The 24,085-nt window shown below is 39.8% G+C and overlaps 2 protein-coding genes across 3 annotated transcripts; both read right to left on the reverse strand.

Moving 5' to 3' along the window:
* Positions 1–577: 577 nt before the first annotated feature.
* Positions 578–13,508, reverse strand: LOC144663010 (uncharacterized). The gene is made up of 8 exons (XM_078523939.1): positions 13,385–13,508; positions 11,526–12,269; positions 5,794–6,182; positions 5,371–5,545; positions 4,947–5,130; positions 3,829–4,028; positions 2,971–3,255; positions 578–1,483 (listed from the first exon to the last, which is right to left on the reverse strand). Exons 2-8 carry the CDS (start codon positions 12,226–12,228, stop codon positions 1,257–1,259), a joined length of 2,163 nt encoding a protein of 720 aa, XP_078380065.1. The 5' UTR covers positions 12,229–12,269; positions 13,385–13,508; the 3' UTR covers positions 578–1,256.
* A 622-nt stretch (positions 13,509–14,130) lies between these two features.
* Positions 14,131–23,867, reverse strand: LOC144663008 (uncharacterized). 2 transcript variants are annotated; one of them, XM_078523936.1, is made up of 8 exons: positions 23,744–23,867; positions 21,641–22,457; positions 20,584–20,993; positions 20,239–20,353; positions 19,445–19,543; positions 18,082–18,393; positions 16,089–16,325; positions 14,131–14,855 (listed from the first exon to the last, which is right to left on the reverse strand). In XM_078523936.1, exons 2-8 carry the CDS (start codon positions 22,413–22,415, stop codon positions 14,548–14,550), a joined length of 2,256 nt encoding a protein of 751 aa, XP_078380062.1. In that variant the 5' UTR covers positions 22,416–22,457; positions 23,744–23,867; the 3' UTR covers positions 14,131–14,547. The 2 variants fall into 2 exon arrangements, with proteins under 2 accessions (XP_078380062.1, XP_078380063.1); XM_078523937.1 differs by lacking the exon at positions 19,445–19,543.
* Positions 23,868–24,085: the final 218 nt, after the last annotated feature.

Consider the following 24,085-nt stretch of genomic DNA (forward strand, 5'->3'; position numbering starts at 1 on the left):
TGTATTTTACTCTGGAATTCAGTTTTTTTTTACTGCAATGAGTTTTATTAAACATTACATTATTATTATTATTATTATTATTATTATTATTCGGGTTTCAGCTTAAAATGCAGATATACGATGCTCTAATTTTGTTGCACATTTTAATTGGTTCAATTGGTTCATTATTCATTATTAGTATGGGTTGGAGCAGAGAGCTACTGCACGTGCTGAATACTAATGAGATATAACGACATGATAAACGCGAAGCTCTCTCTCTTGTGAGAATCAAGGTACTTTTAGCCACGCGAATTTTAGATGAATTTTCAAAACTCAAAGACATACGAGAGAAAAAGAAAAGCTACAGAAAAATGCCTTCTGAGACGAAAAACAAATTCTCCACGTGCAATTTTTGGGGAGTTTAGAGAGCACTCAAGAAGCTAGAGTTGCTCGAGGCGATGTTACGCTTCGCTTCTTTTGTGCTCTCCAAACTTCCCGCGTGTACCCTTACTCGATAGTATACGTTAAAGCGTGAACCAATTGTGAACCAATTGAACCTTGAACCAATTAAACTGTGCAACAAAATTAGAGCATCGTATATCTGCATTTTAAGCTGAAACTCTTTATTTGCATAAGATGCTATAACATTTTGTAATATATCAGGTAACAAATTTCTTCAAAATAAGCTATATGTATAGAGGTCTTCTAAGATGTCATAAAATTATGCACAGAAATAGTCTACTTAGGTCCGACGAGCCCGCGGTTTGCGGTATGGACGAGAAGGAGCTTAGGGTGCACTCTTGTCTCGACCCAATCCCTCCTCGCGCTCGTAAATCCATGTTCCGCACTCACAAAATGAATTTCTAGAGAAAGAAAAGACCGCAAGCAGTCTAGCACAGAAATGATTTACTTAAGTTTGCTTTCGGTTCTCCATTTTGATCCAAAGTTTTTAACAGACTATTGGAAAATCACTTCTGATTCAAATCACTTCGTGACAAATTGTGGTTCTAGTGATTGAGAGATTCAAGTGATCATACTAAGGTTCTTTGGCGGTGAGAGTAAGCGGAAAAGGTAAAAAGGAGGATGGACTGTAAGGAGTGAGCAATCATATTTAAGTCTTATTTTTCGCTTTCTCCTTTTTCCCCCAGACGATACCTATCTCCTATCACCCGCCATGTAACATCTCATACGCATGCTAACATTTTAACATGGGTAAATTGCTTTTAAAAAGTAATCTTTAAAATATGCGAAGATGAGGTAATAAAGTTTGTTTTAGTCTAAGTGCCTAGGTGTTTTATCTCCTCTTCCAAGCCTATCTTCATGCCAATGGACAATTTCAGTTCTGACTTAATTTCGTTCCATAGTTTCTTGAGGACCTTCACAATGGTGATATCCTTTTTGCGCAGGTCTTCCAGCAGAGCTTTCTTTCTTCCCTGGTTGGTCCAGTTGTACTTCTTTTCAAGACGAGCAAGGAACTGCTCAACACTCTCCGCGCCACTGGGAACTAGTAGGAAGATTCAAAAATAAGGGAGCACTATTAATGGCTGCGCATTCACAAGATCTTAATTGCTGCATAATTTAATTAAGCCATTGATATTTTATTCCAGTGTAACACTTAAAATCTGAGTTTAAACTCGGGCAAGTGTTCCGAGCTTGAAGATCAACCTCCTTTCCTCGCGTTGTCTTCTTGCTATCTCGCCCTTAACCTGACTTACCACAGACACACATATCACTGATCTTGTTGAGGTCGGGAAGGTTGAAGTGTTCGGCAACAGGGAATCCGCCTCTTTGGTGGGCAGGGGTTCTGATGGAAGACTTTCAAAAAACGGAGGTGTTCACCGAAACGGTCCACAACCCTCCTAGGCTCCGTCAAGGAAGATTGAGCCGAATAGCTGGGCCAAAGACCTAATAGTCCTTGGGAGCCCTGGGCTGGGACAGGCATTGAATTGCCGGCTTGCTAGTGGGGTGGGCAAAGTCAAGTTTTGCCACTTTCAACAGACTTTGCCAGTCACAAGAATATCGTGGTATTGTTGCCATGATTAGACTACGAACAGTCCCGATTTTTTTCGCAGAGTCCGTCGGGCTTGAAGCGAAATTTGTTTTGGAAGAGTCCGTCGAGCGTGATGCGAAAAAATAAAAAATGTCATTTTGCCGCTCAATAATTGAGCTGCCTAGCTGCCACATTGTTGCAGCTAGGCAGCTCAATTCTGTTGCCCCAAAATGACAATCATGGCATAGACTACGAGAAGTCCCTATTTTTTCACAGAGTCCGTCGAGCTTGAAGCGAAAACTTTTTTTCGAAGAGTTTTTTTCGAAGATAGGGACTTCTCGTAGTCTATGCCATGATTGTCATTTTGGGGCAACAGAATTGAGCTACCTAGCTTAGATGTGATCGGGGACGACAATGCACACGGACTCCACTAGCCCTCCGAGGCTAGCTAGGGGCTCTCAGGAGGAGGGAGGCTGGGTGCCAGTGAATTGGAGGCCTTTCTGTCAGAGTAACCCCCCCCCCCCCCACCCGGGCAGTCTACTGGATACCTTTTGCTAAAACAGGGCAGAAATATAAATATAAATTTCTTTGAAAACATTTAATGCTCAGCAAACAGCAATAAGTTCGTACCGTGTCCTATCACAGGGGGCCCAACTGTAAGATATAACTGTAACAAGTATTCCATTCAAAATTTATGATTGAAAGCGAATTGAGTCCCTTTGGTCAGGCGAATTTTAAGTGAACTAAAGCGCATGTCGCGAGAAAAGAGAAAGATATTTTTTCTGACGCGACGGTTATAAAACATATAATCCTGCAGAGGATTTATGGTATAAATCTGCTTACTGTTGTCCAGTTTCCAACGTGCCTAAATTAATCTGCATCTGCGATGATGCAAATGGCTATAAAAATGCTTCTAATGATATTAAAACCACAACATATTAAATCCCTTCTAAAAGCATCTTTATACAAAAAGAATATCGATAGAAAACTACAATACTTACCTCCAGTCATGGCTTTCCTTTCCATCTGATTCTTCTCTCGCCGCTTGCTAAATTGTATGAACCTTTCAGCGGAGACCAGAGCGGAATCCAGAATGTGTAGAGCGGCTCGATCCACTTCATAGGACATCATTTCATGCTCATCATATGAGGTGTAAATCGTAATAAAGTGTGTACTCTGGTTAGAACTGCCGGTTGTCCTCTGCGCCATTTTTAAAACTGCATCCTGGTCCTTCTTCAAAAGTGTCCGTTTATCCAGGCAGGTAATCGCTGTCACGGGAGCATAACCTTAAAGTAAAGAAAAAGGAATCAGTCACAGGACAATAAGCTGTAAAATGAGGTAAAAAGTTATCAGCCACAAGTGAAAGGTTAGCAGTGACCGGAACATAACTGTGAAGTATTAAATGGAGTATGGGCACCATGTTGCGCGACGTCAACGTCGTACGTACGTCGTCGTACGTAGGATGCACGCGCCCGCAACCCATACCACTAGCCACGATGATCGTGAAAAATCAAATTCATAGTTCTCTTATTTCTGTGCATGCATGGTTCTCCTATTTCTATGGTTATGGGGCTCCGCTCTGCGTCCCTTCGGGCCGCTCGGGAGCTTCGCTAGAAGGGAAATGGTAAATGCTTTCACAGGAGTATGGAATGTAACAGGTTATCAGAAATACAAAGCGCACAGTGACACGACAGGTTGGGCCCAGACTAAGAAAAGTTTTAAGTCAATGTGCAGATAGTTTTCTTACCTCACAAGAAAAATCACCGTGTCTGCATTTGGCGTCTAAGACATTAATGTCCTAATTAGAAGTAAAGCTGTTAAATGAATTTAACCAGTAGCTGGGTAAATATCTTTATTACCTTCCTTGTTAAGGTGCTCTCTCAAGGTTTGCAGTTTGTCTCTGTAGCTGCCGTCCATCAAGCACGGATCGTTTCCGTTCAGAACAAAAATCACAGCGTGTACGTAATCTGACAAAACTGAATCTATTCTTATTGTGGTGTTTGCCATTTTATCTCCTTCCTTGTCATAATTTCGAACAATTGCATCTCCTGGACGAAGTCTGTAAAAAGAAAAAAATAAGAAAAAGAAATAGATGAAAACAGCGTGTAGGTCGTTTTCCAACACAAGAAAAATCGCTGTGTCTGCATTCATTGTGGACTTAAATGTTTCAATAAGAAGCAAAGCTGTGACATGGATTTCACTTTTGGGGTTAACATGTTCCATGTTATTTTCTTATGTTTATATATTTTTCAAGTTGATGACACAAACACTCCACAATACAATACTTACAAAGAACTTTATACGGATCATTACTTACAATGTAATAATTTATTCTACAATAGACTTTCACAATACATCATAACCTCTACTTAAAAGAAAAGAAGAAAAACGCATTACCTATTTACGGTACATAATACAACACGTTATATCCTTGACAAAAAACAACAAATTCAGAATTGCTTTTTAAATAGAACTTATAATTTCTAGCCTCTCTCCTCCGCAGAGGTTCTATGGGGTGTTTGTTGTGGAAATCCGCTGGGTAAGGTGAGTGTAGGCGCAGAAGAAGAGAGATCCATTCACTCCGCTTTCTTGCGCCAGCACTCACTTTGCTCAGCCGATTCTCCCCACACCGAAAACCCCTATCGGGAGCCTCTTTGAAGGAGAGAGATTATCTGGAATTATTAAAAACTAGCAATGGTATATCGCAATTCCTGAGTTTTGATTGGTTAACAGGCAATGGTTTATGAGCTCATATACCATTGACCACAAATATGGTAGCCGATACTCGTCAACGAAAACAGCTGGGGAACTCAAATATTGCAATTTCTTGGGCGTTTTAATCGCGCTTGTTGGATATGAGATAGTTATAGCCAACTCGGCGCTATGCGCCTCGTTGGCTATCTACCATCTCATATCCAACGCGCGCTCGTGGAATAATTGTTAAAGATAACTTCGAGTGAAGTGCAACACTAATTACCTTCCCGACAAAATATCTAACAGCTCGTCCTCCAGCTGCTCATCGCTCAAAAAGAATCCTCTGGTGTCCACCATTCGTATTTTTTTCTGTAGGTAGTGCTCTTCAAGAACAATGCTACCTTCCAAGCGTTCCAGGTCCGGATCCATGGCAGTCTGGGGTTCTTTAAGAGCTCTCTGTAAAGTACCTTTTAAAGGCAGTGAGAATGAAGAATGGTTAAAAGAATTTGCAATGGACGGTCAAGAAAAAAGTACTTCAAGCTGGCTCCGGCGGTATAAGATACTACGGCCTGAAGGAAACTCTTTTTTTTACCGGTGCTTGCTTGAACCTTGATCAATGAAGTATTTATGGTCATGTTACTAGTTATGCTTCTAAAATAAGGAAGCTAATAGCTGTTGGTCCAGTTATTTAAATTCTGTTCAGTTACCTATGAGATTTGTTTTCCCGGCACCTGCAGGCCCTATTACGGCAACGCGTATCAAATCGATGTCGTCGACAGCAAGATATTCGAAAGCCACCTCCTTAATTTTTGGGCACTTCTGAAAGTCGTAATTCATCAGCTCGTGTCTAAGTTGAAACAGTCCTTCGTCTTCCTTTGCTGACTAGAAAAATAAAATGATTGTGTTGAAACAAAACTGAACCAATTAAGGACAGATTAAGTTCACTGAACTTTATGGAAAAGGAACTACCAAAAGCTTGTTCAACATTAAGTACAATGAACGTATTAACATTAATGCCAAATAAATCCAGCTTTTACTATAAACTGAAAACAAATACGAAAAAAAACTAATGCAAAGAAGAGAAAGACATTTTATAGCAGATGGCATGGCAATATTATCTGCGGTCTCACCTGATCTATACCTAAGAAGAACTCTCTGCATTTTCCATACTCATCCGGTGAAATTGTAGTTGTAAGTTTCAGCTCATCAAGCCCAAGCTTTTTCAAAACTTGAGCTGTTACGAGTGTTTCTTCGGCAACTTCATTTAGATGGCCGCTGCTGTAATCTTTCCACAGTCTTTCAAGGATTTCCAATGAGCTACATGTCACTGTTATCAACAAACTTCCTACGTTGTAGTTTTTAACGCCAACTCCAAGCTGAACTTTCAAGTACTGCAGTAATAGATCAAAGGAGTCCTTAAACGACAAAATAACAGTCCAGATGGTGAGCTCTGCGACTGGAGGATTCTGGGGATTTTCTTGATGATGTTCCTCTACCCCAATGCTAATAAGAACTGAACCTGTAAACGCGAAAGAACACATCTTCATTCATAATCATTGCAAATTGTCTTTTATGACCTTTAAAGGAGCTATGTCAGGAGGATTTGGCAAATTAATTTTAAGTCTAGGTTGTTTTGAAATTAGTGGTAGGCAACTTACCCATAAGAAACATTATCTTTGAACATCTTAAGGAAGATATAACCTTAATTTGCGGAAAGAAATCAATCTACGGCTATAAATGTCGACTTTGTTTTCGAGACCTGCGGAAACAACTTGAGAAAGTAAGGCTTACTTTTTCAAGTTGCAATATGTTACTATCCTACCCATCCGCAGTCACATCGTTGACGGTCAACGATGCTCGTTAACAGTTTCAGTGCTCTAGTATAGCAATTTTTAATTAAAATGGACTATTATTTTAAGGTTTCCTGCGACACAAATATACATTTTGACTGTTTAAAAAAGTGGGTATCCGCATTAGACTCCACTGCAAGCTAGTTCAGTTCAATACCGAGAATACGAATATGGTCTATTAAAAGCAGCAAGCGTAAAAAATGCATTTGATAACAATTCTCAACAGAAAAAAATGCTTTGGCGGTAGTACTATTGGTGTGCTCTTGGATAGTAAATTAGAAAACACCAATTCAAGAAGGAAATTGCAGTCATTGCAAGCAGAGAGGTAATAACGTCATGTTAAAAGAAACCAAACTAACTACAACAGTTTCAAGCACTTTCCATCTGTCATATTTTGATGGCTCAGTGCTACAAACATTTTGCAGTTACTGCTGCAAAAATGGTATCAAACAAATGCCCGATAATTGTGATTATTTATGACGTCACTAATAACCATAGCAACGGTAAAATCTTTAAAAACCACCCTTAATTTTACATTAAAGTGCTTATAACTCAAACCGAGTCCGATGATCCCCATTTTTGTCTCGTGTTACGTCGCGGTCACGTCGTGAACGACGTGACCGTGACGTAACACGAGATTATCCGAGGGGACTTGGTAGCTCAGGATAGTGCTTTGTGTAAGACCTCTCGTAAGGTAACGAAGTGATAAAGTAGCAAGGAAACAAGGTAAGAAATAGACATATTTACATAGATACATTTTGCTGATAAGATGCATCGGGATGCTGTTCTTCGTATTGCGCGTTTTCTCTTGTCGAGTTTTAAACGTGCTTATTTACACGTGTGAGACATGGTGTAAATGTTTGGATTACTAAGGTATGTGAATAATGTAATATATTACATGAAGTATCATCTTTAGTAATACCGCCAAATCTGATAAGGAGATTTTATCTCACATATGTTGCTTAAATAGGTAGTTTTTTACATGGAAAATGAATTTATATTTACGGTAGGTTTGTGTTTTGATATTATATTTGCGGTGGGTATTGTTAAAGTATGCGGCTGGCTGAAAAGCTGTTGTTAAATTTCTGTTTGCGTTACAAGAAAGCCATTTTGGTGCGTGTTAGGGTCGAGGGTTGTTGAGGTCAGAGCAGTTTTCAGATATGTCAAATGATGTGTCAAAAGGAGAATATTAAGTGAAGTTACCACGCAAACAAAAATATTGATGTGGTATCTCATCTTCGGATTTGTTCGTTTCTTTAAACTTTATTTAGTAAAGAATAGGAAGGGCGTATTGTGAATAGTGTAGAAACAGAATAAAAGGATTAAGGGAAGTGCGATTATCGTTATCTGAGAAACAGGAAATTAATTTGCTTTGCTTTGTTAATTGTATACGCTTTCCAGAACGTGATATGATATTTTGAAGACACTAAGGTCACAAAGTCAAATTCATAATTCCTTTTTGTTTGTTTTTCTTAGGGCCGGGTCGCACTAAAAAAAAATTTGGAAGAATTTGTTTACTTTGCGGTGAAAATCTATCAACACGCGAGATTTTTAAGTGCGACCTCCACTTAAAAAAAAAGGCGAACCGATTTTCCAAAATTTTGTCTTTAATAACAAAGGAAGCCGTCTCCAGTGATAACAGAACCTGTCAGGGAAATGACATTGAAGGTCATGATCGCACGCAATCACAAAGCGCGGGAACTTCGCTAGAACACTCGATCATGGATGGAGGTGGCTTTTTTCTCAGTTCAACACCATTTTATCCGGTTACTTTTTTGATCAGCAGCAGCATCAGCAACAGCAGTTTGGTCCTTTTATGAATGAACTGCATTCGCAGTTAAACGTGGGTGAAGGCAGTCAAAGCAGGCCAGGGAGCGCATCGAGCGATATAACGAGCTCCCCGACGAGTCCCGTTGCTGTTGCAAGTACATCTACAGCATCTTCTCCCGAATCCGGACCGGCAAAGAGAACTTACGAAAAATGGGTCCGACGATGATCAGAAATGCTAATTCGTATTTGGGCTGATAATTTCGATCGCCTGAAGAGAAGAGAAGCACGAAAGGTCTGGTATGAAATGAGGCGAGCACTGAACTCGAAATTTGGCACGAAGAGGACCAGGGATAAAGTCTTTTAAGCGTCAAGCAATCAAATTCATTTCCGGTTGTCACTTGCGAAGCCGGACCAAGATATATTAAGTGATAATACACAATACATCTTGCAACAGTATCAACAAAATGCAAGTAATCAACGTTTTCACGGAACATATATCTTGTCCTTCCACGGCGTAAATTTCGAGAGTTTAAAGCGTATTTTACAAATAGACTTGAGCAAAAACAAACTAAACTAGCAAAACATGTGGCAAAGAAGTGTGAAACAAACAGGAAACCACGCAGCGCAGACTATAAATGCAATGACCTCTAGACATTTCCTTGGCCACAATCTTACGGCTCTATTTAATACATAATGCCTCCAGATAAAACAGATCCCCATTAGAAAGAAGTGAGAAGCAAATTACGTCGAAAAACCTTCTCAGGAAACTAATTTGCTTTGCTTTTCACCACTTCGGCTTTAGATTTCGAGTGTAGTGTCAGGTGACGTTCTTGCTAAACAAAGACTGAATGTTCGGGCAACATCTGTCGAAGATACTGTGTAGTGGGTAGTCGGGGGGTAGTGTACAATCGGGTCGAGGGTTGTTGGCGCCAGAGCACTTTTCAGATATGTCAAATGATGTGTCAAAAGGAGAATATTAAGTGAAGTTATCATGAAAACAGAAAAATTGAAGTGGTATCTCATTTTGCGTTTTGGTAGATTGTTTAAACTTCATTCAGGCCATAATAGGAAAGCAGTATATTGAATACGCGGTAGATACAGAATAAAACCATTAAGGGAAGTGCGAATATCGTTATCTGCGAAACGGGAAACAAATTTGCTTTGTTCAGTGTACTTATGTCTTACTAATTAGGTAGCTGTATCAACAAGTTGCGCTGGAAGTTCTAAAAAGCGTATTGAGAATTAATAATTTAATCAAGGTTATTATATGTGACTGAGGGCTTTTCATGCACAGTTCTAGTTTATTTTCACTGAGAATAATTTTAGTTGCAAGGTGAGTGAACGGTAGGGTAACATGTTTGTGCAGAGGTGTATATAGAACACTTCTTTTACATATTGGAAGCTATCATCGGTCTTTAAGCGGCAGAGCAGAAGTAGTTGTTGAATATTGACCTTAATTTTTTCATATGCTCACTAGTGGCGCACGACGGAGTTGTGATTTTTGAACAAGTTATGTAAAATAGAATATTTATTTAAAGGACGATTTCTAGAACGTTATATGACATTTTGAAGACACTAAGTCATCAGAATGGGGCTTTGTCAGGAGCCATTACTAGTAATGCGCTCCTGGCAAATGTACATGTAATTGTAGAAAAAAACTCAACCAAGTGACTTGCCTGAAAATTACATGTAAGTCTCTCAGTTCCATTTACTTACATTGTAATATGAGCATTACAGACGGAAGCATTACAGTACAATCCATTTATAATACTGTACATGTAAATACAACTATCATTTTGCCATTTAAATATGCAGATTTTACACAGCTGAGTGCTCCTGGCTCTGTATATTTCAGAAGTAGGTTAAAAGCTTCAGTAGATTACAAATTGCAAGATTTCATGATTCCTATTCCTATGAACTTGGTAATAACTGCATAAAACAAATACGAGGAGCAACGAGTCTTTCTTCCAATCCGCCAGATTTCCACATTTCCACACTTCCGGAGATAGACTGTTAACTGTTTTGCAGTCTATGATTGTGGTGGAAATGGAGACTGTTTTCGTTTTTCGAAGTGTTAGTCATCAGATCTTTAACTCGGTAGCAAGTCATTTGCTGCCCTCAGGGCCGATGGCGAATAGGGAAGTAGGTAATTAAGTATGTAATTAGCAAATCATTTGATAGTGCGTTTTGCAGTTGTTGAATACCTTAGAAATCATTGCGAAGATTTTGTTGAGTTTTTTAGAAGGACAGTTGGACAGGTTTGACTATTTGAGTAGAATGTGAAGAAAGGGCACATGGTGCGATGCTGGTATAGCACAAGCTGTTGCAAATGTCAGCTGTGTATTCAAATGCTTGAGAATGAAATTTGAGAATTAATATTGTAGAATCCGGAGATGGTTTTTCTGAGCTTATATGATTGTTAGCAACGGGTGCTACTTTACTGATCTGTAACACGAGACAGCCCAACGGGCACTTTGATTCATTATGGAATAACTCTTTTGTAAAGTTGACAAAATATATCCGGAGCGGTTTTAGAGCAACCTTAAACATTTCAATATTTCAGGAGGCTCTGAAATGAGGGTCACTGAACACGTTTTTGATACATAAGCACTTAAAAAAGAAATTTAGGGTGTATTAACAGGTTATACTGTTGCTATGGCAACCAGTGAAGTCATCATTTGTTTGATATCAGTATTTGTTAAGGATGGGCCGATACTGGTTTTTCAAAACGATACGATATCGATACGATATTTGCCTTTTTTCTCGATATCGATCTCGATATCGATATTATGACGTCATTTCCATCCTGATGTCATTGGTTTGTCACGTGACCATACAAAGGACAGACCTGGCATTATAAATGTTAGCCAAGAATGCTGATTTTGGTCTTTTTGTTTCACTGTTGCATCAGCAATGTGTGGACATAAAGTCAAGGCAAGAAAAATTCAATTATTGACAAGAACATCAATATTTCTTTGAGCAAAATTGTATTTTTCAACCGCAGGTGCTGACCAGAAGACCGCAGGCTCAGGTCACGTGTGTAGTATCGAAAGCGTATCGAAAGTGCGATATTTTTCGAAAGTATCGATACTTTTCAAAATTGTCAAAATATCGATGTATCGAACATTTGGTATCGAGTATCGGCCCATCCTTAGTATTTGTAGTACTGACCTATCAGAGTATGAGAGCTACATGTGTAGCTGGAAACTGTTGTGAGCCCCCTTAAGACTTTGAGAACTTACCTAGTCTTTGGTTGAGCTGTTGGATTAGACAATTCTGATCTCTAACTTGATCTCTTAGCTGCTCAACTGTATCTTTGACTTCCATGTCGTTCTTGTACCATAACTGAAGTTCATCCATGTATCTCTGAGCCTGTGTTGTCAGAGGATCATGTAGCAATTCATCAATAGATATCTCCCATTCATCTCTCTTTACTTGACTAATAGATCCAGCAATCCGTAAGAGAGCCTCGCTGATTTCTCTCCAGAGATTACCGAACTCAGAGTCCGTTATTTCCATTGTCGTGTTGTGACCGTAAACAGAATTACGGTAGAATTTAATTCGCGCCAAATCTGCTTCAAAACTATAGTCTGTACTGTTTGGTAAATTGTCCCATTTGGTAGAAGGCTCTGTCAGATTGCATATTGTTCTTAACAATCTGAAAATTAGAGTGATGTCGAAATCTGTGGACTTACCAAACGTACCAGGGGAAGGGGGAGGGTAGAGGCAATCCCACATTGGATTGGTAAGTTTTGCTCCCTTCAACTGGGTTTGTATAGCGGGATCACCTAACTTTAATGGCAGATCAGTCGGTGAGTGAAAAGAATCAAACTTTTCTCGTAAAAGTTGGACACCACCACACATCAGAAGTCTTGTTAATCGCTGAAAATTTTCTTTTCCCTTCGTTGAACGCAATGCTTTTTCTGCGTCTGTAAGGGACGCCATGTCACGCCACACTTGGACAAACGAGAGAGACGATTTTAGTCCTAGAAACGTCAGGAGAGTAAAAAATAATTATTTTAAAACCTGTATGTAAATTTTAACTGTATAAGCTGTTCATTAGTTTATAAAAACAATGTTTCTTTTTTTGTTTGGGAATCGTTTAACATATGTCACTTTTTCATGTTTACTTAGTCTGCATCGCGTGACGTCTACAGATTTACTTTCATGTGCGTGACTTATATGTAGGTTTTGCCAGATTTTCAAATCTTGCTTTTCAATAGCGTTGAAACAAAAAATAGCTGATTAACACAACTTTGAAAAATACATTATTCTCGATAGCAGATCAATAGAGACATTAAAATTTAATAATTGCAACTTAGAAAGGCAATTTCAACCCTGACAGTTCCGCAACTTCTAGGAATTTGCACAGCGACAGAAAAGTGTTTTCCGGAATCGTATCAAACTTATCAGTTATCAGTTGTTTGAGGGAGGATCTAATTTTCTTTCTGCTTTATATATTTTTCTCTCCGTCCCTCTGGTTTGCTATGAGAAGCACCTGGAAAGTCTCCTGAAAGTATATGAATTTACGAAATAAAGGTCATGCGGAGGTTAATCATCATTTTAATAAAATGTTCGTATCTGTCTACGGCGTAATGGCTGTTTATTGTGCGCACTGTCGATTTAGTTTCAAATTTATTAAACTGTATTCCACACGCTTCCGTCCAGAATCAGATCATTTTGGGAAATTTAAAAGAATCGATGGCTTTTATATGGCAAACGGATACAGAAGGCGGAGGAAAGAATTTTAACAGCACTGCCCGCAGCACTGCTATCATAAAACAAATGTTATTTTATATGAGCATTAAAGTGTGCATTTAAGAAAATACAAATTGACGCCACAATTCCCTTTTGAGCGTTGCAATAACTTCATACTTCTGTCACTTACTAAAATTTAACGTTGTGTTAGTCTTTTTGTAAAAATTTCAGATCGTCAATCGTTTCGTGACTCGGGGATTTAGCGGTACAAAAAACAAACAGTCTAGCAAATGCATATTTGCAACCAACATCAATAGATACGTTCCTGTGCATGCTAAATTCGACAACTCAAGGCGATGCACGATCGCCATACAAGCTACCAAGTTAACAGGCAGGTACTCACGTTTTTAGATTCGAAGTTTCCCATTGGAGAACAAATACGTCCTAGGCTGTTCAGTCTTCTGTTCGTGTTCCTCGCCGCCGTCGCTCGATTCCAGAAAAAGCCGGAAGTGCATGCAAGCGAGGCTTAATTAGAATTCAGCATGGCGTGACGACATCTTGGGTTGAACTGTTTGTACTCGGCAACAGCCGAATTTAAGAAATGTAAAGATAGAAAAATTAAACGTCAATAAGCTAAAAGTCGGACTGAAAACGCCGCCACAGAAACTAATCAAAACGGAAATGAAAACAAACTTCGCAGAGAAAATTTAAGGTGTGTAAAGAAACTCTTCTATGGAGGCTAAAAATAAACTGAATATTCTTAGAATTCTTAGAAAGCCCATATCAACCGATGGAAAACAATGGGTTAATGCTTGATAGAACGTATATGGTTTCGGCTGGGGGCGGAAGGGGGGGAAGCTGGAAGCAATATTCCGAGAATGCGTAGAAGGGGAAACGAAGGCCGGGGGGCCGGGGATTTGAATTTGAACTTGGCACTTTTTAAAATGCACTTTTGCAATCAAATACTTTAATAAACAAGTGTCACGCAGCGTACGAAGATTTATTTCTTCGAATACTAAGCTGTCATCAACTTAATCAGGACCGGGGATCAGGAGGGAAGAGTACTGAAAAAAGCTGCATTTCTCCCCGCTCTCCCTCCCTCCGGCCTTTCGAATCGGTAAATCTTGTCAAGAGAAATGAAGGAATACGTATGTGTCAGATATTTATTTACGACTAAAGCCTACAATTAAAAAGAAACACAACGGTGGCTTATGTCTTGATTGTAGCTTTAGTTCAAAGTGAAAACACGTCACGCTTATTCAATGAGTCAGATGTCTCACACTTTAGTATTCATGCCGGTCAAAGACGGGAAGAAAGACACTTGTCAAGCATGAAACGTGATTATGCTACTGTATTACTTATAAAAACACATTGACCTTTAGGAAGTTTTCACTTTTCTGACAGGGTGAAATAAGCATACAATCGTTACAAATGAAAATGTACGGTGCACTGATAAGCAGTGAGAAAAGCCGTAAAACGAGGTTAGCTTTGTGCGAGAGCGTTTCACTTGGGTCACAGAAAAGTGTCCGTTGTTGGCATAAACTGGTGTTAACTGCGTTGTCCGTATTAACCGACATGAGTATCAGACTCAGAATACCGTGCCTGCTTTTTAGGCCTTTCTCTTGTACTTTGTCGCATCCTTATTGACCGCTCTCCGCACTTTAATGCCTGTTCTAACATCTCCAGCACGCGTTTCTTGTACTCTGAATCGTGATCTTTGTGCCCACGTACCGAGTTAGCGATGAAGAACACATTTTTCTTGTCGCTTCCAGTGACTTCAATAGCTGCTTTCTTTAACTTCTTCCTTTCTTCATCGGCGTCTGGCTTTTTCTGGATTTGGTCATCAAACGTGATGACGGTGATGATCGTGATTACTGTCATAAACATAAAGGTAATTTTACGTTAGTTATAAAGTAAAAGTAATTTTATCATCCTTGGTACGTACACAAGCACCTTTACAGCGAATAAACCTAACGCCACTGTGGAACCCACATCGTGTGATTGCACACCATAAACAACAACAACAACAACAACGACAACCCTAAACAATTGACTGAAGGTTGAATATTTCAAACTTATACCAGGAAGCCAGTGTCCAAAAATGGCTGACCTGGACAGAACCAATTTCGTTCAAAGAGCCTGCGTTCCCCTTGACCAGCGGTCAAGAACCTCAACGGCTCTGGACGAGAAATCAGGAAATCCTGGTTCCGGTTTGATTGTGCGCGTTCACCGGAAATTGTGGTGAAACGAACAAGTTTTCAACAGCCAATCAGATTCAGACGCCTTTGTGGCGGCTTTTCAGAAAAGCCCAGAGGTCCCGATCCCTGGCGCAGACCAGAAGGATCAGAACCAGTCCCCACTGCTTTTGTAATTAAGTTCCCGCTACTTTTTTTATTTCTCTTACTCTCTCAGTTAACGACAACCTAATTCAGTAAATACATGGCATTTAAAATAAAAGAAAGAGAAAATAGCTCAAAAAATGCTTACTAAAAAAAGCTGAAGATAGCCACTAAAGGAGGGATCCTAAAAGTGTCGTATTCTCTATGTATGTAATGTTATATGGAATGATGTGCTGTGATGCGATTTTTTCGGAAAATAACGAACTCTTTTATACATATAGGTCTATATATAAACCTTTGTTTAAAGAGGGGGACATTGGGGGTGCTGCACACCGCATTACTGCAAAAAATTCGGCAAATATCGCAAAGAAAAAATCGGAAAATACCACAATTTCATAGACAGCTTGCATAGCTGGCGGAATTGTTGACGTAAAGGACAAAAAGCAAGGCAAAAACGAGCGGTGGTCCCATTGAAAAATTACACGACTATAAACTGGTTATTAAAACAATCAAATTGTAGATAAAAAATGTTTGATAAAATTAGGTTGTTTCAGCTGGCTTCCGAAACGAACAGAAACGGCAAAAGTGGTCGGAAAAATTTGAAGGATAAGATTTTATACCGACCATCGTCGACCAAAACGCTAAGTAAACGCATCCCGCACCGCAATTTTAAATTAAAATTTCCGAAATACCGCATAAAAAAATTGGCTAATACTGCAATACCGCAAACCCCAATGTCCCCCCTTTTAAACAAACCAATTTACTCACTTTCTTGTTTCAGTCGGTCTTGAACAAACTTGATAATTTCTCTGTACTGCCCTGTTTGAAATCTGATGTCATTAGCTTTTATAACCCATAATACAACGTGTATCCGGTCTAAAATTGGAGGCCTCTTGAGTCTGTGAGCACCAACACCAGCGGCTTCTGCCTTTTGAGCGCTCTTGTAATCTCGGGTCAAATCATCTCCTGCTCGCTCAATTCCAAAGAGAATGCGAAACAGCTCCCCTGTTTTGATTAGAAATTTTTTTTCAGAGTATGTTAATTGATAATAAAACGAGATGGAAGTAGGTATATGTACCAGAAATCCGAAGGACCTCAAGGGAGGACCCACCCCCCCCCCCCCCCCAAATTCATGAGCTGGTTCCAATGGAAATGCAATCTCGAGCCCAGAGTGACCCCCGGCTCCGCGATCCGTCAGCGGTTGGTCAGCGGTAGGGTCGCCGGGACTCACTCTGGGAAACTGAATTTTAATTCAGTGTCCTACTGGTCCTCACAGAACAATAGAAATCAACACGGAAGTCTGAAAATCTTCCCCGGAAGTAAACCAAACCGGAAACCCTGGAAAAACATTTTTTGTTTTCCATGGTCAAATGTTCAGATGTATCACCTTAATTTTGTAAAATACCTAAGAACTCGTGATATGGCGCTACATAAATGAAGTATTTTCTAATTCTACCATTTTTGAACTCAAAAGACACCATGAATAAAAAAGGACTTCCTTTAAAGGTGAATTCTGAACGGAGTTTTAAAACAACAATGACGGCGTCACCAAGGACAAGGTCGATTGAAAACTCAATTTATAGTTGACTTACAAATCTCGCTAGAACTACTGTTTTCATTCAAATCTCCGTTACGGTTGAAAAACTGATTATTGCAGACAGTGCTCGATTCAACATAATTAATAACGCAGAATTTGAACATTACGCGTTGTTGTTTTGCTGAAAAAAGGGAATTGTACAATGGTGTGCACGTGAATTGCGTTAATTGTGTGCACGAGCTGAGTCGCCGAAATGCTAATTATACCTTTTGAATAGCGTTGACCGGTGTGGCCTTAAACGTCTTTATTAATATTACCGCCATTCGACGAGGAAAAAAATATTTGCTCGAAAACATTCAATCTATCATGAAAAGATGCGCTGTTAGCGAGAAACCTCTGAAATATACGAAAGTTGCCAAACAAAAATTTTATCAACATAACAATAGCTTGTCCGTGCGTTGTGCATTATGTAAATTTCTTCGCCGTCGTCTGCAAAACAACAACTGACACACGCACGCAGTCTTTACAGGCGGAATCCAGGAAGGCAAACAAGATTTTTGATTTAAAACAAATATAGCAGTATGCTCAAGAAAGAGACTAACGGAAATCAGAACACCAGACGCTCTTTTGTTAACTCTCTCTTTTGTTAACTGCAGAACGTTTTTGTTGCTTTTGTTGCTTCGATAGACACCAGTTCTGTCGATACTGTGTTAGAAATAGTTCAACTTTCTCGATTTACTTCCGTTCTGGGAAATTTACTTCCGCTTAGACCTGAGAGCATGTGCAATAAAAACCGGAAGACCAAGGTTCTACCTGAAATCGACCTGAAATTGATCTGATCAATTCCAGTTTCCCAAAGTCCGTCCCGTACCGCTGACCGACATAGACGGACTCTGGGCTCGAGATTGATGGAAATGACTATAGCCGACTATTGCCCCAGTCCTTTCTCTTTCCGTCACTTTCCGTCGTTTCAGTCCTTTATCAACAGGCTCTTCCCTTTCCCTATTCCTTTTTCTTCCGGCTGTCTTTTCGCCCCATTCTCGCAGGAGAGCCTGCTGACAGGTTAATAACATTGACGATCATTTCAATCAACTGATGCGAAATAGTCGTAGCCTTTGATTGAGTATTCGGCGTGACCTTAGTATAGTTCCTGTTCTGCGGGACTTACATATTGTATACACAGTCTTAAAATCTTAATGAAATTCTTAGATAAAAAGAAGCTACCTTCTTCAGTCTTGTTCAACTCGAAGAATCCTCGCGTGTCGTATAGCGTGATTTGGTTCCCAGGAAGAACACAAGTCTCCAAAATCTTCGTTCCTTCTTTTCCCATGCTCTGAGTGACAGCCGGCTCCGAATCCAGATCCAAGGACTGAAAGATGGTGTTAATCAGCGCTGATTTTCCAGAGCCAGTCATACCAAAGAGCGCGATATTCAAGCTACAGCCGTCCATCTCGCTATCCAAGGCATCATGAAAATCCTCGTAAGTCCCGACCTTGTAATCAAGTATTCTACTACACAGCTGCGAAATGTCATCTTCTATAAAAATAGAGATTTACGGAAAATCAAGGTTGGGTTAAATCTCCTTCAAGTTGGTTATCCCAAGTTACGCTATTAATCAAATGTTGTTAGTTAGCTCAGTTGGTAGAGCGCCGGACTGTCTAGCGGTAGGTCTTGGGCCGGACCGGACCAAAACTCAGGGTCTTAAAATAATTGAGGAGAATTCGAACATGCTGCCTTTGCAATGACATCTGCAAATGATTAGATGTTCTAGTCTTCTCGGATAAGGACGATATTAAACCGTAGGCCCCGTCTCCTGCATCTTCAGTGTTATGGTCAGCAGGGGCCGTTAAAGAACCCACACACTTATTATATCGCAAAGAGTAGGGCACGGAGTTCTCGGTGTTCTGGTCCGGCCTATTCACATGTATCCATGGGTTGGGTGGTGGGACGAGATCATATATGGACGAATAGCGCCTGCCAAAGGCGCCTAATATGCTGATGTCCGATCTCGTCTAGTAACTCTAACTGTGAAGTGCATTGAGCTTTGTAACTGCGCTATACGTTAACCACGATTAAATAAGTATATATTAACCGAAATTTTTAAAAGATGTAAAGGTTGCGTAAAGCTGCTTAGATAGACGTTTATTTACACCGCAGTAAAGTTATATTTATTTTGTGCCTGCTTTCGTTTGATTCCAACCTCAGCTATTCTAAAGTGTAACGATCGGAAATGGATACTTGCTTACGAGCATGACGAGTGTATGCAATTCTTTAGGTGTGACCAACGGAAACTGATTTTAAAAGTTTGCTTACTTCTAACGCTAAAACAATATCACTATGAAATTGAACAATAATCCCGTATAGTCACACAAAGTCAGGGCCCGATTGCATAAGGTAGGATTTAGAACAACTGTTCTCTATTTTGGTAACAGCATTGTGTTTCTCGTAAACTCTTTAATCCACCTTCGGCTGATTTATCCATAATATTGTGCAACAAAACGTTCGGGGACTCAGGGAATGGTTGCAGAACATTCCACTTAATCTTAAGTTGCTTTATGCAACCGGGGCCCAGGCACCTGAAATTTACCAATTTCATCATCGGAAATCGTAAGCTTTGCACTACGTCTTGGTTTCCCAGACTTCCATTCTTGTTGCAGTTGTCGTCCAGTCTTACGTGAAGTGCTGGCTTTTGCCCCGTCAAATGCAAACAAAAAACGGAAATACACAACAAGGTTTATACCATACTATTAAATGTTTTTAAAGTCGTTTCTAATAGCTCAATGCAAGTATTACAATCCTCGGGATCAAGGTTGCCTAAAATTGTTTAGTCATCGGTTTTGATTCCCTTGAATGAAGTACAAGAAGTAATTCTAGTCCCCCCTGGATGGAACGCTAGTTTATTGTAGCATTTTGTCAGGTTACTCTGACACGTTGCTGGTACCCACTCATGCTACTGTGTGGAGATGTGCACTGTGAGAGTAAACTGTCTGTCAACACAAGAGGACCAAAGGGTTTGAATTTCCTCTTTCCTACAAGAGCCAATGTACTAACTATTTAACAACTATTCACCAAAGTTTAAGTGGCTAGTGGTGGATATTATTATTATTTGCTTTAGTGTATACTAAAACAGTAAGATGGTATAACCCGAAGAGGGTGATTTTTCACTAATTTATTCCTGCAACAATTACAATTTTCTAGCGCACGTTGCTCGGAGCCGGTAAATAACAAAGGATGTTCGGAGTTTGAGTAGCCAATCAGCGCGCGCCAAAAACGCTATCCACTGTTTTATTATATACTATAAACTATTGCACATAGCATAACTAAAGTCTTTTTTTTACAAATAAATGTGCAGATCTAGAGTCTCAATCCTAGTTTAGATACCTGGTGGTTTTGAAGCTTTAATTTCGCGGCCTTCTTTTTTTTCTTTTCCACCACTGCCCATAGTTAACTCCACATCATCCAGATTGGTCGGTTCTTGCAGAGAACGTTCTTGTTTCTTCACCAGTTTACATTGAAAACAACAGAATAAAAATTTGTTATAAAAAACATAGGTAGTTTAAGCTGGAATTTGCATTATTTTAGTACGTTTGCTTTTACACATTTAAAAATACATCAAGTAAATAAAAACTTACGACTAAAAATACTACTATAAGCATTATTATAATTAAGATTCATCTATCTCTCGAATAAATTTAAACTACATGTCACTCTATATTATCCAGTTACCTTATCTGCATTCCCTAAGAAGAACTCTTTGCACTTTCTGTACTCATCCTCTAAAATTGTAGTTTTCAGTTTCAGCTCATCAAGCCCAAGCTCTTCCAAAACTTGAGATGTTGCGAGTGTTTGTTCGGCAACTTTATTTAGATGACCGCTACTGTAATCTTGCCACAGACCTTCAAGGATTTGCAGCGAGCTGCATGTCACAGTTACCAATACACTTCCTAAGTTGTAGCTTTCAACACCGAGTCCAAGCTGCGCTTTCAAGTACTGTAGAAATACCTTTAACGACCGCTCCTTAATAACATTCCAGAAGGTAAGCTTCGGGACCTTTGGCATTGGAGGACCATGGCGATATCCTTGATGATGATAATGATGTACCTCCACCACGATGGTAATACGAACTGGTTGAGAATCTGTACAATCAAAAGAACACATTCTCAGTCACAATTTATTGCAAAATATCTTACATTACCTTATGAACTGATCAGATTTAAATCATTTAACCACCTTTATAAAAGAGCCCTCGGCTTCAAGATCATTTTGAACGGCGCTATGAAGCAACGGCCAAAGCTTTGTCTGCGTGCAAAAACATTCAGAAATAGCCGGGTCCTCTCGATAGAATTACGAAACTGAGATTGAGTATGAGTATGACTTTGGAATATCAATCCAGTCACTCCCAGAGCTCTCGTTTCTCCCTGTTGCTGACCGGTTGAACTATCGATGCGAGATTGGTGTGCAATTAAGCGATAATCGAAAGCATAAGCACCAAGTTTAAGAACTTGTACTCTTACTCAATCTCGTTCTCCGATCTACAGGTAAGCAAGGTCTTACAATTGAGAGCAGTAAGAGTGCTTTAGACCCTCAAGATAAAAGGCATTTGATAGAAGTCTCAGAAAAAAGAACTTTCTTGGCCGGCAGCCTCATTGGTTAGCTCTTGGATAGTAAATAAGAAAACATCAATTCAAGATGGAAATCGCAAGCAGAGGGGTAATGACTCCATGCTGTAAGGTGACACCAAACTAACAGTGCAATCAAAGCAATAAAGATTTCGAAAGCTTACCTTGTCTTTGCTGAAGCTGTTGCAGCTGATCTCTGATATCTGTGTTAACTTGTTGGAGCTGATCTGTGACATCTACATAAACTTGTTGGAGCTGAGCTCTGATATCTGTGTTGACTTGTTGGAGTTGATTTCCTACTTGTTCTACTGCATCTTTGACTTCCATGTCGTTCTTGTACCATAACTGAAGTTCATCCACATATCTCTGTGCCTCAGTTGTTAGAGGATCACGCAGCAATTTATCAATGGACTTCATCCATTCAACTCTCTTTGCTGGACTGATTGACTCAGCAATTCGTAAGAGAGCCTCGCTGATATCTGTCCAGAAATTACCGAACGCAGAGTCCGTAATTTCCATTGTCGTGTTGTGACCGTAAATGGAATTGCGGTAGAATTTTATTCGCGCCAAATCTGCTTCAAGACTGTAGTCTGTACTGTTTGGTAAATTGTCCCAGCCGGTAGGGGGCTCTGTCAGATTGCATATTGTTCTTAGCAATCTGAAAGTTAAGGTGATATCGAAATCGGCAGACTTGCCAAACGTACCAGGGGAAGGGTAGAGGCTATCCCACTCTGGTTTAGAAATTCTCGCTCTTCTTAATTGGGTTTGTATAGCAGGATCACCAAGCTTTAATGGCAGATCAGTGGGTGAGTGAAAAGAATCAAACATTTCTCGTAAAAGCCGGACACCTCCACACATCAAAAGTCTTGTCAGTCGCTGAAAATTTTCTTTTCCCTTCGTTGAACGAAAGGCATCTTCTGCGTCTGTTGGTGATGCCATGTTAGGCCACAGTTAGACAAACGCGATTCGACGATTTTAGTCCTTAAAAAGTAAAAAGTATCAAATCATTTTGGAAAACTGTATTAAAACATTCATTATAATTATAAGCAGTTAATGCGAATCGTTTTTAAAACATACTTGTATGTCACTTTTCCATGTCTACTTAGTCAGCGCATTGCGTGACGTTTACAGATTATTGGATTATTTACAGCGCATTGCGTGACTTATATGTAATGTAACCAGACTGAGCCAGGTTTTCAAATCTTGCTTTTCAGTAGCGTTTAACTGATTAACTCTGCTTTGAAAAGATATTTTGTCCGATAATAGATCAATAAAACTATTAAAATTTAATAATATTGCAGATAGCAAAAAAAATCAATAGAGACAGATCCTCCAGTTCTAGGAATTCGTAAAGCAACAATATATTGTTTCGCGGAATCAGCTAAATCAAACTTTTTAGTTTAAGTTGAGTCGGATGTTTGAGGGAGAATCTATTTTTTTCTGCTTCATTTTTCTCTCCTTTCCTTTTGTTTGTTATGAGAAGCACCAAGAAGTCTCCTGAAAGTATATGAATTTACTGGATCAAGTTTATGCGGAGTAATATTCTAATCATTATGCGTTAGGTAAGAGACAGCTCTGCTATCACAAAATATTATTAATGACCCGGTTTTGAGCATTGAAGTCGAAAGTACATTACAGATAATGCAATTTTACGCCGTAGTTCCCCTCTGAGCGCATCCTCGTAGACCCATAGGCAGTAAGTCGGGGCAAAACGAAGTAAACGGAGCAGAAACGTAGCGACGAAAGTTTTAAAGAAGAGAGACGATTTCTGCCCTGTCTACAAAAGTCAACTCTCGTTAAAGCGGACACGCTCGGGGCGTCGTTTAGTGTCCGTTATAGCGAGAGTCCGTAATAGCGGGAGTCATTTCCAGTCAAACCTCTATCGCCGGGGTTCTGGATTTTTTTCCGTAATAGCGAGTGTCCGCAATAGCGGGGTGTCTGCAAGGCGAAAGTTGACTGTACTTCGTTTCGGCCCGACTAACTGCCACTGAGTCTCCGAGGATGCTCTGAGCGTTGTAATAACTTAATAGATCTGACACCACTGAAATTTTAAGTTGTGTTAGTCTCTTTGTTAAAAAATTCAGATCGACAATCGTTTCGTGACTTTGGGATTTAGCAGTACAAAAACAAACAGTCTAGCAAAACTCCTCCACATGGATATTTGCAACCAACATCAATACGATATGTTCAAGTGCATGCAAAATTCGCCAGCTCAGGACGATGCATGATCGCCATACAAGTTACCAAGGTAATAGCTAGGTACTCACGATTTTAGATTCGCAGTTTCCCATTCGAGAAGAAATCCCTAAGCTGTTCGGTCCGGGTGTTCGGTCCTCTGTTCGTGTTCCTCGCTACTGTCGCTCGATTCCAGAGAAAGCCGGAAGTGCATGCAAGCGAGACTTAATTAGAATTCAAAAGAGCATGGCGTGACGAGGTCTTGGGTTGAACTGTCTATACTCGCCCGGGATACTCGGCAACAGCCGCGTATAAGACATCAAAAGATCGAAAAATTAAATGTCAATAAACTACAAGTCGGACTGAAAATGCCGCCACAGAAACTAATCAAAGTGGCAATAAAAAAAGACTTGGCAGAGAACATTTAAGGTTGT

Source organism: Oculina patagonica, chromosome 8 (genome assembly GCF_052425735.1).
Source record: "Oculina patagonica isolate OP01 chromosome 8, crgOcupat, whole genome shotgun sequence".
Lineage (NCBI taxonomy): Eukaryota > Metazoa > Cnidaria > Anthozoa > Scleractinia > Oculinidae > Oculina > Oculina patagonica.